This window comes from Podarcis tiliguerta (genome assembly GCF_965153285.1).
Source record: "Podarcis tiliguerta genome assembly, chromosome: 2".
In the NCBI taxonomy this organism is placed as follows: Eukaryota; Metazoa; Chordata; class Lepidosauria; order Squamata; family Lacertidae; genus Podarcis; species Podarcis tiliguerta.
The window spans coordinates 21,438,416-21,451,578 of NC_139535.1; the positions used below are offsets into that span (position 1 = coordinate 21,438,416).

Below are 13,163 nucleotides of genomic sequence, written 5' to 3' on the forward strand. Positions count from 1 at the left end.
TTAAGGCCCTTTCTGTATTTTGATTATGTTCTGTAAGGTCTAGACTTTAATGAAGCAAGCTATTGCCCTTTCCTTGACACCTGGGAATAAACCAGATTTACTGCAAATGTAGTTTTGATCAACACAGCAAGCAAGTAGCCTTGCATCAGCCTTTCCACATGTGAGGCCAGACTCTTGGTAGCCATACCATAAAGGAGCTGGAGATCCACCAGTTGTTGTAACCTCCTCCTCTGCAAAGGTGTGTTGGGGAGGGGAGTGTCTGACAGCTGACTGCTCTTGTCATGGGCTCAGTGCTCCTTACTGTGTAAATTTGTTAGGATAGTGATGCTAGCTGGGCTAAAAACAGTATACAGGGTCCCTTCCCATTGGGGAGTGGGAGGCTACTCCACCCCAGCAGCTTCTGAGTCATCAGAAAAACCAACCCTATACTGAGAGGAGATGAGCTCTATCATGTTTAATAGCAGCTTAGGGGTGGAAAGACACCCCAACTAGTCTAATTCCATGCTTCAAAACAAGAGAAGACAATCTTCCTCTTTATTCCCCTCTCCGCCGCCAAATCAACATATACAACCTGGAGCAAGGTATGCTACAGGAAAAGACCAGGTGCACACAGACTCTAATGCAACAGCTCCCCACAACTGCCAGTGGTGCAACTATGTAATTATAAATTTGGGTAGGGAACTGGATCTGGCCGGAGGTCACCTGGCTGTCACCTGCAGCCAGGAATCACGGAGACTTGGAAGCTGCACAGTCACCAGCTGCAAATGACGGGAGGCAGTGCAAGACCAGGTCTGATCGGTGCCTCCTTTAAACAATAAAAACTATTGGAAAGCGAGAAAGCCAAACTTTCAAGATTTAGTGCTTTGCATTAGGCAAGTTCTCACCATACATTTTCTCAAAATATTTGCTGTGAACATTATTATTCTTGGCAAAATAAAAAAAATAAATGCACCCCCCTTTTTTCTTGGTAAAATGTACAGTATCTGCATGTATAAGTTATGTGGGCAATGGTGAACAGGACAGCTAGAAAGCATGCTGTAATCGAAAGACCAGATGCACAAGAGGAAGATGAGTAATGTTGACCTTTATTTAGATTCCTCTCAGGCACAGGGTTGTAATCTGACATCTGAGATTACCTCTTAAGGGCTACCTCCTAGGAATACTTTGTAATGCTGCAACTTTAAAGGAAAGTAGAAATGCTTTGTTAGGTCACAATCCTGAGAATGTGACCTACCAACTTGATCCCTGAAAATGCTCTCCTTGGTCTGAAATACAGCCCTGGTGCTCTACAGGCCCTTTATGTTTGGTGATATTTAAATGGGGATTTCCTAAAACGGATTTCAAACTGAAGTTCCTTTTTATTCTCAAAGGGGTTTTTCATGCAAAAAGTAATTTCACACGGCTCCCAAGATTCTTCTAAATGCGACACTTCGGCTGGCAATTAAAAGCTTATCTTGTCTTTCTGTATATCCTCTCCATACGATAAGAAGCATTTTTATTAAGCTTTTAAAACATTCAACGGATTGACAAAACCTGTTATAAAAAAGCCATTTTTTTCCAGTTTAGAGATGCACATAATGACATTTGCATTCTCTTAGGTTCAAATGATTTATCCAGAATTGTTTAAATTTAGTTATACGTGCGGAAAAGTTTAATTACCAGCTATCTACTTGGTTGCAATATTACCCAGAGGGCTGCACTTCTTTCTTAATTAAAAAATATTTGAACTTAATAATAGAGAACTCTATTAAAACATGAATAAAACATTGCAAGCATGCAGGTCCTTAAAGTTTACTAAGTAGTTAGCAAATCAATTTCATTAAGAGTTGTTTGAGCATTTTTTCACTAGTCATATACATGTGGGGATAAGCAGACTTCTTCACACCAAGTTTCCACTGCAAAAATTCCTTTGACATGAAACCCAACACATTAGGCCGTATCTGCACCATCCTTTTGTCTTGCTCTGAGAAAGGATGGAATGGAAGAGGAGTTATCACAAGCTTGTAAACTGAAGCTTGCCTGGTGCTCACATGTAGCAAATGAAGTATCTCCTCAAGGTGAGAAAGGAGAGAAACTTTTGTAAATTAAGAACATGTATCACTGTTGGCTCTTGAAGTCAGCTACACTCCATCCCTGACAAAAGAAGCTGCTGTCCCTTTAGAACTGGCTTCTTTCTGTCTGCTTCGATCCAGTCCACTATCATCTCCTAGGACTGTCTCAAATGAACATGCCTTTGGGTAAAGGCTTCCTCTTTTTCGCAATATTACTACCAGGCCACCAGGGGACAGATCTATTGGGTGGCCCTCCCAGGTGTGCTGCTTCTCATTGCTTTCCACACCCTGGGCTACAAGAGTTAAGGTGAGGTGTACATAGGTCCATTGTTGTCTCACTCAGGTAACAGTTCCAGCCCACCCCAATTTCTTCTTCTGACCAAACTAGGCAGACCACAGACCCCTGGCAGTGTGATCCTGAGCCCTGAGTTATGAAGCACTTTGTAAAGCAGGGATAGTATGATATGACCCATCTCAGTGCCAAGCCTACTGTTGCAGCTATGCAGACTTAGTATTGTTCATGTCTCTGCTATTCAGTTTGTCTACATCAGTTCCAGCCCAGAGCCACGGTTCAGGCAACACAACCACTTTAGGAAATATTATGATTATTGTTAAGTTCTGCAAATTGGTTAGCGTGCCAAGTAGCATTTTCAATTTTGAATCCTGTCTTTTAATTTTCATGAATATATTTCATAAAATTTATGTTGATTGATGGGAGTCCAATCACCTCTGGAAGGCCACATTCCTGATCAAGAGGGAAGCAGTGGCAGAAGTCACAGAACAGAGTCCGTATCTACAATTAGTACACTTAGTGACTGGGCTTGCATGCATTAAACAAATACAGCCCACTAGAAATGAATCTGAAGAGTCAAGAGACATTACAATAAAATTGTATATGCTGCACAGCAAGACATTTAACTGTCCAAAAAATGTCAGAAGAATCTGACAGCTTAAGAGCGGCCACCTCTAACACAACACACATTCCATTTTAAATCTCTCTATTCATAGCAGACTATTTAGCACATAAATTGAGTGAGGAAATCTTAACTGTTAAAAAAGGTACAAAGTATTGTCACCTTATTTGCAGTGGACTAATTTGTTCTTGCATAACAGTTGCTGTAACGAGAGTACACAGTGGGGAAGGGAGTAAAACCACATGAGGGAGAAGAATCAATTTGATGGGCATGAGTATAGTCCCCAAAATAGCCTGGGGATTTGGTATATGATACTACCTTACTGTTAGCCTTCAATCATGTCATTTATTATTTTTCTGGATGGCTGCAGCGACACTATGAAGTGTAGAGACTAATGATCTCACGAGTTCGCCTGCAGATTGGTATTGAAAATCTGTCAATTTTCCTCTCCAGGACTTCAGTCGTCTAAACTGAACCTGCATTGGTAATTCACAGACTTCAAAAGTTTGCCAGTGACTACAATAAACTTGCCCTGCTTGGAAGTCTGAGCTACCACCGTTTGTAATGAAAATTTCGAGTCATATTATTTCACCCACCCTGGAACCCCCACTATGGTAGCAACGGGAAGGCTAATTAATCAGAAGAGTACAACTAAAAATAAGAACAAAAGAGCTGGCACTGATTTGGATTATCAAGACTATCCAGGCCAGTGCAGTGCTCAATAAGAGCAGCAGCCCATGGCAAGCTCACTAGGACAGAGGCAGCCAACACGGTGCCTCCTCCAAATGACATTGGAGCACAACTTCCATCTACCCCGGCTAGCGTGGTCAATGGTCAGGGATGGTGGGAGTTGTAGAACAACAACATATGGAGGTGCATTCAGTCCACTCTTCTCTCTTCTCATTGTGACTAGGACTTGCAGAATTGACAGGGACATAAACTGGCCCCTAGTTCACATTAAGGAAAAAAGAACCCCCAGACTATAAAGTAACAAACCTATTCAGTCATGATTTTCATTAATGAAGGCTATACGGAGGATAGGGGGAACCTACATGAGCGAGCCACTGAGTTAATCTGCATATTTTCATTGCATGTGCAATGGACCAGGTAGTCTATCGGGTCCAACCTTCACAGGCTTACCAAAAATACATTCCCCTTAGCACAACTGCAAAATGTGTTACATGATGGTCCTTTCAGAGCAGATAGTCCCTAGTGGCTCATACAAGTCAAGTGCCAAAAAATCCTTTCTGGGCCTGCCACTAATCCATGAGCTGAAGAGAAATTTATTCCCAGCCAAGAATCAGATGGCATTCAATCAGATGGTGAATGGCTTTTCCTTCATGCTCACCAAGGACAGCAGGGCATATAACCACCCACTCAACATCCCCTTTTCAATCATCACAGTTCCAAAAGCTGCAATGGCACAGAAGAGTCGCCAAGATCTTAGGGATATTTATTTGGATTGATTCTGACTCCGGAAGACTCCGGCTAAGAGATAAAGCAAAAATCTGAGATACTTTCATAACTTTCTGGAAACTAAACAATATTGTTTGTTTCTTCAGCTGTTCCAGTGAGCTCTTCCCAGGCGTTTACAAGTCTTGATTTACAAGCTATATTTATTATTGGCTGATTGGTATTTATTAGTTCTTCTACCCACATTCTTCTCTCACTGTCATCTTTGTAACAAATGTCAAACTACAATTGGACAGATTGCACTCATTCAAAAGATTTTTTTAAAAATTACCTCCAAATGTTCTAAACTTAAAGTCAGTCCTTGACAAATCTTGACATGTGGATTGACAAATCATGAGAGATTTTTAAAAGCACAATAGCTTCAGAGAAACTTTGTCTCTGTATCTTCCATCTTCAATATGCTGTAACATTTTTTGAATTTGATTCGGCAGCCTATGGACAAGCAACTTAAACCCGGATCTGGATATACATTAAAATGCTTCATAGGCCACATGCAGTCCATGGCTTATAATGCTATTCATTCCTGATCTTAGGTGGGAATCCTAACCCAACTTAGGTAAAGAGACCCCTGACCATTAGGTCCAGTCGTGGCCAACTCTGGGGTTGCGGCGCTCATCTCGCTTTATTGGCCGAGGGAGCCAGAGTACAGCTTCCGGGTCATATGGCCAGGATGACTAAGCTGCTTCTGGCGAACCAGAGCAGCGCACGGAAACGCCGTTTACCTTCCCGCCAGAGTGGTACCTATTTATCTACTTGCACTTTGACAAGCTTTCAAACTGCTAGGTTGGCAGGAGCAGGGACCAAGCAATGGGAGCTCACCCTGTTGTGGGGATTCGAACCGCCGACCTTTCGATTGGCAAGTCCTAGACTCTGTGGTTTAACCCACAGCGCCACCCACATCCCATTAACCCAACCTACACAGGAGTAAATCCAAAAAGCAGACATTTTAGGGCTGCATTGTTATCTAGTTGCTATTGATAGCCCTACCTGCCATGAATTTAGACTGCTCCTTTGTGACCTTGGTTTTTTAATTAATTTATCTTTGCTTTACAGATTTATCATGCTCTGTTATTGGTCACTGCCCCCTACTGGGCCAATGAGTTCAAATATATGACACCAAGTTCGCATCACTAGGTGCAAAGTGGGCATGCAGGGATACACAAAACCTGCAATGCCCTCTTATTCAAACAATATAGATAGAAAACCTTAATATTTTCTCCATGCTCCAAAACACTTACAGGAGTTTGGAATATCAGATTTGAATTCTCCTGTGGGATTTCTTTGAGGGATTTTCTGCTGATGGAAGTTCTTAATGGACTGGTTGATGTACCCTTTGATACAAAAGATGCTTCCTTCCTGGGCTCAGGCATGCTTCCTGTTGGGGACAAGCAGGAAGTTGGCAACAAGTTCCTTTGGATGTTATCTGCCTTTCCTGCCGTCACAATTGAATCTTCTGTCATTGGCGACAGTTCCTCACTGGTGTGTTCTGCATATTCTTTGTTTGGGCTGTTTTCTGGACTTCTGCATGTCATCTGGGGTGGGATCTCTTTGAAAACTGCAAGTTCAGATGACCCTAAAAATGAGGGGCTGGTTGGAGCCTCTTGCATAAATTCACTGCCATTATCATCCTAGAATAAAGAAAGACAACAAAATATGAATGATACCCCAATACTGCCTGTTCTACAATTTCTTACTATTTTTCTCATTCAACATAGATGCAGAGTATACACAAGAGAGAGGGTCCCGCCCCCAACTGCTGACAACTGAAATTCAGTCATATTCCTAACTTTTCTGTTTCAGGTGGCTTTTAGAGAGGCAAAGTAATTCTGTTTTAAAAACAACAACCCTGCATTTTTGTACCTCAGGCTTTGTAAACCTTTGCTTTTTTCTGCATTCTCCCCTTCCCTATCAACCTACACACAATGCTTAGATACATTCCTCATGGAGAGCTGCATCATTCCCCTTTGTAAAGATTTCAACAAGGCCTCTCTTTTCCACAGCTACACACACTTTTATTTACCATATGGGGAAATACTACAACATACACTAATATAATTTGGCAGATTGTATATACATCAACATCATATTCTGCAATATCACATTTTAGCTGACATTTGCCCTGTATCTTCACATTACCCACCAATACACATTTCTATTTCTGCAAGTCTCCCTTGTAGATTTTTTTTATAAAAAAAACCCCTATTCAATCATGCACCAGTGCCAAAGCTTCAATAAAGTATGTCTGATTAACTGTAGCATGGCATATGTACACTGAAGAGACTGATTTCCCCAAGGATATGGCTCTTCTATTGCAGTGCCACATTCCTTGAAAGAAGATGCAGATGGGTATCTGGACAATAATTTCTGGATACAGAAAACTGATTGCTCTTGCTCAGTTGTAATTTCTAAAAGATCATTCTTGAGAGCCCACTTTGGAGCAGATGGGACCTAGTCCTTTGTATCCAGATCTTTAATGTTGAGTAGCCAGAGTTAACATGCTTTGTGATGAGAAGACAGTCTTATTCATTTAAATGTGAATGAGGAGAGTGGGAAGAGCTTCATAGGGTGAGGGCTGCAATGCTGCACACTGTCATGGTAATGTAAATCCCATAGGTTTTTAAAGGGATCGACAGTATTTAGAAATTGTAACCTGAGGAGTATAATGAGAACGTGGGCCAAATCTCAACACTGACCCTGATCCCCCACCCAGCAAAATGGGCAGATCTGGACAGAGGAAAGCAAAGATGATGGTGGTGGGAGGTGGAGGGAAGCAAAGGCACTCTGCGGCCAGTAAGATTTCCAAGTTGCCCATGCCAGTGAGCAAGCCACATACAGAAGCTTTTAGATGGGTCAAGGTACCATCTGAATTGCTCTGGCCTACAGAAAAATTGCTGTTGGTTTCCCTGTAGTTCTCTCCTTTGGTCAAAGGCGGATGGTGGTAAACAGGGCAAATTCCCTTACGTCCAAAGGAAATTCATTTTCTGCATCTTCAAATAGCCTTTCCCCTGATCTAGCATTTTTCTTGTGTATGTCATTGCACAGATGATACGTTTGGTTTACTTGGGTTGCCCCGTTCATTTTCAATGAATGGAAAACTTTCTCCTTCTTTTAGGTAAGTCTACAGATCCAACAGGACGCGGGTGGCGCTGTGGGTTAAACCACAGAGCCTAGGACTTGCCGATCAGAAGGTTGGCGGTTCGAATCCCTGCCACGGGGTGAGCTCCTGTTGTTCGGTCCCAGCTCCTGCCAACCTAGCAGTTCGAAAGCACCTCAAAGTGCAAGTAGATAAATAGGTATCACTCCGGCGGGAAGGTAAACGGCGTTTCCGTGCGCTTCTCTGGTTCGCCAGAAGCGGCTTAGTCATGCTGGCCACATGACCCGGAAGCTGTATGCCAGCTCCCTCGGCCAATAAAGCGAGATGAGCGCCGCAACCCCAGAGTCGGCCACGACTGGACCTAACGGTCAGGGGTCCCTTTACCTTTACAGATCCAACTGCTTATCTAAAAGAAGGAGAAGCGAATAATGAAGCTGAACTTCAAAGCAGAGTTCAGATAACTTTCTATATTGGCCCCTGAACATAGATTGCACATTATTCTCATTACCTTTGTTTGACACAGGACAGAGTTGTTGTTCACGTGCACAATAATGTGAATTTTGCCATTGATTTAAGCATAGAAAATGGATGATTTGTGTCCAAGGGAAAATCCACAATGCATACCCATTCCAGTTTATTTTTACGTAGGAAATAAAGTAAACCAAAGTAAAACTTAAATGGGAAAGAGCACAAAGTGGCAAATATCTATAAGAATAAACATCATTATAATTCAGTCCTTTTCCTAATTAGTAACTGGTCTTATCTTTCTGGATTATAACTGGCAAAGAGAATATCTTGGTATTTGTGAAGAACTCCAAAAACAGAGACCAGATGATGGCCATGATTTAAGATTCAGTGTGTCATCTTTAAGTGGCTTAACCCTAAAATCATAGCATTGTAATATAACTAATGATACTTGTCAAATCGAAGGTGAAAAAATAACCAAGAGATACAGGAAGGTAGGGTTATATCTTTGGTTATATTTAGCATGCAAACTGCAATTTTCTCAGGGAGACATAATTTTGCAAAAAAAAAAAAAGAAAAAGAAAAAGAAAAAGTTTTATCTTCCTAGCTGCAATAGAACTCGCTTGTACTTCTAAGTTAGTGGAAAGAGATTCAAATGATAAGAAATGATTTCCATAATTAAATAGGCAAGAGTCTGGAATGTTAATAAAGGCAGAGAAACATAGCGGTTGCCATAACAACCTGATGTAATGGCTGATTGACATGACAATCTGCTGAATTTTTGTAATTATAGCAGCAGCTGATGTTTCCAGTTACGTTATTGGTTCTTTTTCAGTCATCTTAGAGCTCAATATTTTTCATATTGCCAAAGCTGCAAAATCCTTCGTTACATTCCTGCAGGTGCCACCCATGTTAAGGGGTGAAGGTCTAAACAAGCAGCATTTTTTTGTTTTAAAAATCAGATTATTATTTTTGGGGGTGGGGAAATCATGTTCTTCACATGCCAATGCACTGTGAACTCTCATCTGCAGTGTATAATGCATATCTAAAATAGAGAAACTATCTCTCTCTTTAAAGGTTTTTAAAAACGGGGGGGCGGGTACAGCAACTAACAAGAAAACAAGGCAAAAAAGAGTGCAAAAAGTTTGCACTATGCATCGATTTAGTTCACAAGTGTTGCAGAAGTGTTGCACAACATTTTTAACAAGGTGAAGACTAGAAAAAAACTGAAATTAATTGACCATTCAGGATAGGTGTTTAGGAGGGGCACTAGGCCTTGATGGCCTAGAATATATTTCCAATATGCATTCGCTCACAGCATTAGTACCGAGACAGTTTGGTAGCTATGTTACATATGCCACAAAGCAGTTTATATCAGATGCAATGTGCTGGTTGAACAGGCCAAAACATCAACGTCACACAACGTTGTACAGGCACACAGTTGAGAGCAGGAGTAGATGAAGTTGCTTTCAAATCAGTTATCTTGTCTTGATATGATTTCCATATACTGAAAATGCATAGATGTTTCATTAAAAGTGTTCGACTAAATTAAGGGTTCACTGTTATATATATATATTTCTACAGGAATGCCTCGATCCAGGCCTTGGCCAATGACTCCCTTGTGTAGAGTTTCTCTACTGAAGAGGGTCTCACACCTGCACCTCAGATCAGTGATTTCTCATTCACAAATGGCATGTGCATGTGAGTGAACTTGATTACTTGCTGAGCTTTTCTCTTCCATCCCCATATCGCCTCATCATCTTCACCCCGATGAAATTTAGATTTTAAGCTCTTCAAGAGATCTGTTTTTGCTGATGTCACTGTTAAGTGTCAGTTCAATGCCTAGAGCAGCCAAGTGATCTCTCTCTCTCTCTAACACACACACACACACACACACACACACCGATTTTTCTCTGAAAGGAGCTCCACTCCCTCACAGCAATTTATTCACGAGAAAGAATGACAGATGATAGTGCCAATGCCAGTTGAGTACAGCTACATCAAACCAACGACCACCGAAGTAACTCACCTCTTCATTGCTCTCATTTCCATAAAAGTCATCTTCCATCTGAGCTCCTCGCCAAACCCCACTGATCTCTTCTTTTAAATCCACAGAAAAGCTGCAGCTTTCTGATGACAGGTTCAAGGGCTTCCCGTGAGGTGCTGATCTAGGTTTTGAGGAATAGGTGAAAACATCCTCTCGCCGGTCTTCGGCTGCTTGCTTGTTTTCACATGCTTCAACATCACTCAATGCCAAGTTTAAAAAACTGCAAGATGTTTCACTATCCTTCAGCGACAGATTGCTGGAATCCAGTTGAGAAGTTTCTTTATCAGGGAATATCCACTCATCTGTAAATAAAGGGGGGGGGAGAGAGAAGCAACACAGATGGTAACTGTTTCTATATAAAAATGTGTCTTTCAGGAAAATTATCAAGCAAACGTTGAGTGCTGCTTGAGAAATAAAATGGAGATTGTCAAAAGTCATAAAACGAAGCTATAACATTACTACAGAATATAAGTGGATGTCTTAAACAAGGATGGGGAACCTATGGATCTCTGGGTGTTCTTGACCCACAACTGAACATCATTTCTAGCCAGATTGAACCTGGTGTTGTTGTTGTTTAGTCGTGTCCGACTCTTCGTGATCCCATGGACCAGAGCACACCAGGCACTCCTGTCTTCCACTGCCTCCCGCAGTTTGGTCAAACTCATGCTGGTAGCTTCAAGAACACTGTCCAACCATCTCGTCCTCTGTCGTCCCCTTCTCCTTGTGCCCTCCATCTTTCCCAACATCAGGGACTTTTCCAGGGAGTCTTCTCTTCTCATGAAGTGCCGAAGTATTGGAGCCTCAGCTTCACGATCTGTCCTTCCAGTGAGCACTCAGGGCTGATTTCCTTAAGAAGGGATAGGTTTGATCTTCTTGCAGTCCATGGGACTCTCAAGAGTCTCCTCCAGCACCATAATTCAAAAGCATCAATTCTTCGGCGATCAGCCTTCTTTATGGTCCAGCTCTCACTTCCATACATACTAACCTGGTGTTAGTACTGCATAATGCAGGACAGTTATTTGTTGAAGCATTTCCTCACTTATCAATTGATCTAGATCCTGCAGTCAGTGATGTGCAGAGCTCTTCTCATTGCCCCATGGGTAGGCAGCATCTACTGTGTAGTGGCACATGATAGTCTCTGTTACACCCTGACTATGGAAATCTTCAACTCTTGGAGAGACAGATGGGGACAACTTCACTGGGCTTCCATCGCCAAGTTAAGACACATTCGTTCTCCTGAACCTTTGGAGAAAATTAATGAGTGCTGCCTAACATTGCAAGTCGTTCTGTGTTTTATTAAAGATTTGATTCATTATTCTATTTTATCGTGGCTTCATGCCAAATGTTGTACTGTGTTAGAAAATGCCCTGAGATCAGTGTATGTGGTGAAATCCAGGTCTATAAATCTGGTAAATAAATTAATGAATTAATATCTTCTGTACACAAAGTATATGGTCAGCTAGTAAGTTATATCCCTCCACATCTGTCCCAGCTTTGACGTGTTACCTCTTGTTCCACCACACCCACCCTGTCTCCATAAACAAACCCCTTCCTCTGCACACCTGGCCCCATCCAGTCTTTTGTTTCTTTGCCATGCTGGACTAAGACGAAAGCTTTGTTACGGGCTTATCTATATAAATCGTACCTGATTCCTTAAAAATTATATGATGTGCTTCCTCTTCAAAGGAGTCGAATGTCCCAACCTCTACATTCAGCTCCACACACCCTTGTCCAATTTATATTTGAATCTCAAAAGTGCAGCTTTGAGCTGGTATGAAACAATGCGCGAATATATCCATCTCACCAGATTCCCCCTGCAAGCAGGCAGTGCTAATCTTCTTGTTTTAAAACAAACATAAAGCCAATGAAATGGATTTAAAGATTGACTGTGCCAGATAAACATGGGACGGAGCTGTTTTACCATCTCGTTGTTAAATTATACTTTACTGTTTGAAATTATGTTAGGGGGAAATGTCAATGGGATTGATTAAGGGGGATCTCAAACAACATCTAGGGAAAAGAAGAACTGCTCAAGTATTCATCACTCCCTTATCTTCATTAGATGAAGAACTGTGCGGCTTGGTCACTACAGCTTGGAACTCCCTAGCTCCATAAACCAATATTACCCACCAGCAATAGGGTTTTTTGTGGAGGGGGGGGGGGGGGAGAGATCACATAAAATACTAAACTGGAAGTTGCATTGCAAAAGCACCATGACCTGCTGCTAACAGTAAGGGAGAAAAGAGATACTGCTAACACTGTCACTGAGCCTGAGTGACACAGCACAGGTAAAACAGAGATTTCCACTGAAAATTGCATTCCAATACAGAGGTCTCTCCATGCACAGGAATAGTTATCCCAGTTTGTGACATCATGATGCTCAGCACTGCTCATAGGAGCCAACTCCTAGGGGCCGGGGTCCCTTTGCCCCCCAAATAAAATACTTGAGGGGGGTATCCTCCCCAAGTTGATGAACACGGGCATTCAAATGCCATGTGCGCACTGTAACATGTGAACAATTATGTAGAGTGGGGCTTACCTGCTCTCCCCAATATGTTATTCAAGTTGGCATCCCTGGCACTGCGCCAAGCCAACACTAGCCAGATGGTGAGGACACGCCATCTGAGAAACACATCTGATTTCTGACATTCATATTCATTTCAATGGCACCCTCTTTGCAAAACTAAGAGGAAGCTGGGGTTTTGCACCATGCCCTATGTACACTTGGCAATGCAGATTCTCTTTCATTCAGTAGTTAAAGAAGCAAATGGTTTGGAAAACGGGTGGTGGTAGTCTTTTCTCTCCCTTTTAAGGCAGATATTTTGAGCAGGAAGATACACTTAACTCGGGGGTCTTACGAAGTGAAAAAAGAAGATAGCATGTAGGATTGTAGAATGCGATCTCACACCTGTTACACAGCTCGGCAACTAATGTGACCTGTAGTCAGTATATACTTGTTTACAAGTGAACAAGATGAGTGTTCTAGAACAAACTAAATCCTATTATCTCTCAGCCATGAATTTACTGGAATTCTTCCACTGGAAAAAAATAAATAAAATGTTTCCATATCAATTGTAATGAATAATTTCGTGTATCTTCTTAGGAAAAATATGTAAATT

The 13,163-nt window shown here is 41.7% G+C and overlaps 1 protein-coding gene across 5 annotated transcripts in view; it reads right to left on the minus strand.

Moving 5' to 3' along the window:
• Positions 1 to 13,163, minus strand: part of CFAP20DC (CFAP20 domain containing) — a 145,631-nt gene that overhangs the window by 52,159 nt on the left and 80,309 nt on the right. For all 5 annotated transcript variants that reach the window (XM_083425174.1, XM_083425175.1, XM_083425173.1 and 2 more), the window contains 2 exons: positions 10,027 to 10,346; positions 5,677 to 6,066 (listed from right to left, as the gene is read on the minus strand). In XM_083425174.1, coding sequence (XP_083281300.1) covers positions 5,677 to 6,066; positions 10,027 to 10,346 — 710 coding nt within the window. The remainder of the gene's footprint in view (positions 1 to 5,676; positions 6,067 to 10,026; positions 10,347 to 13,163) is intronic.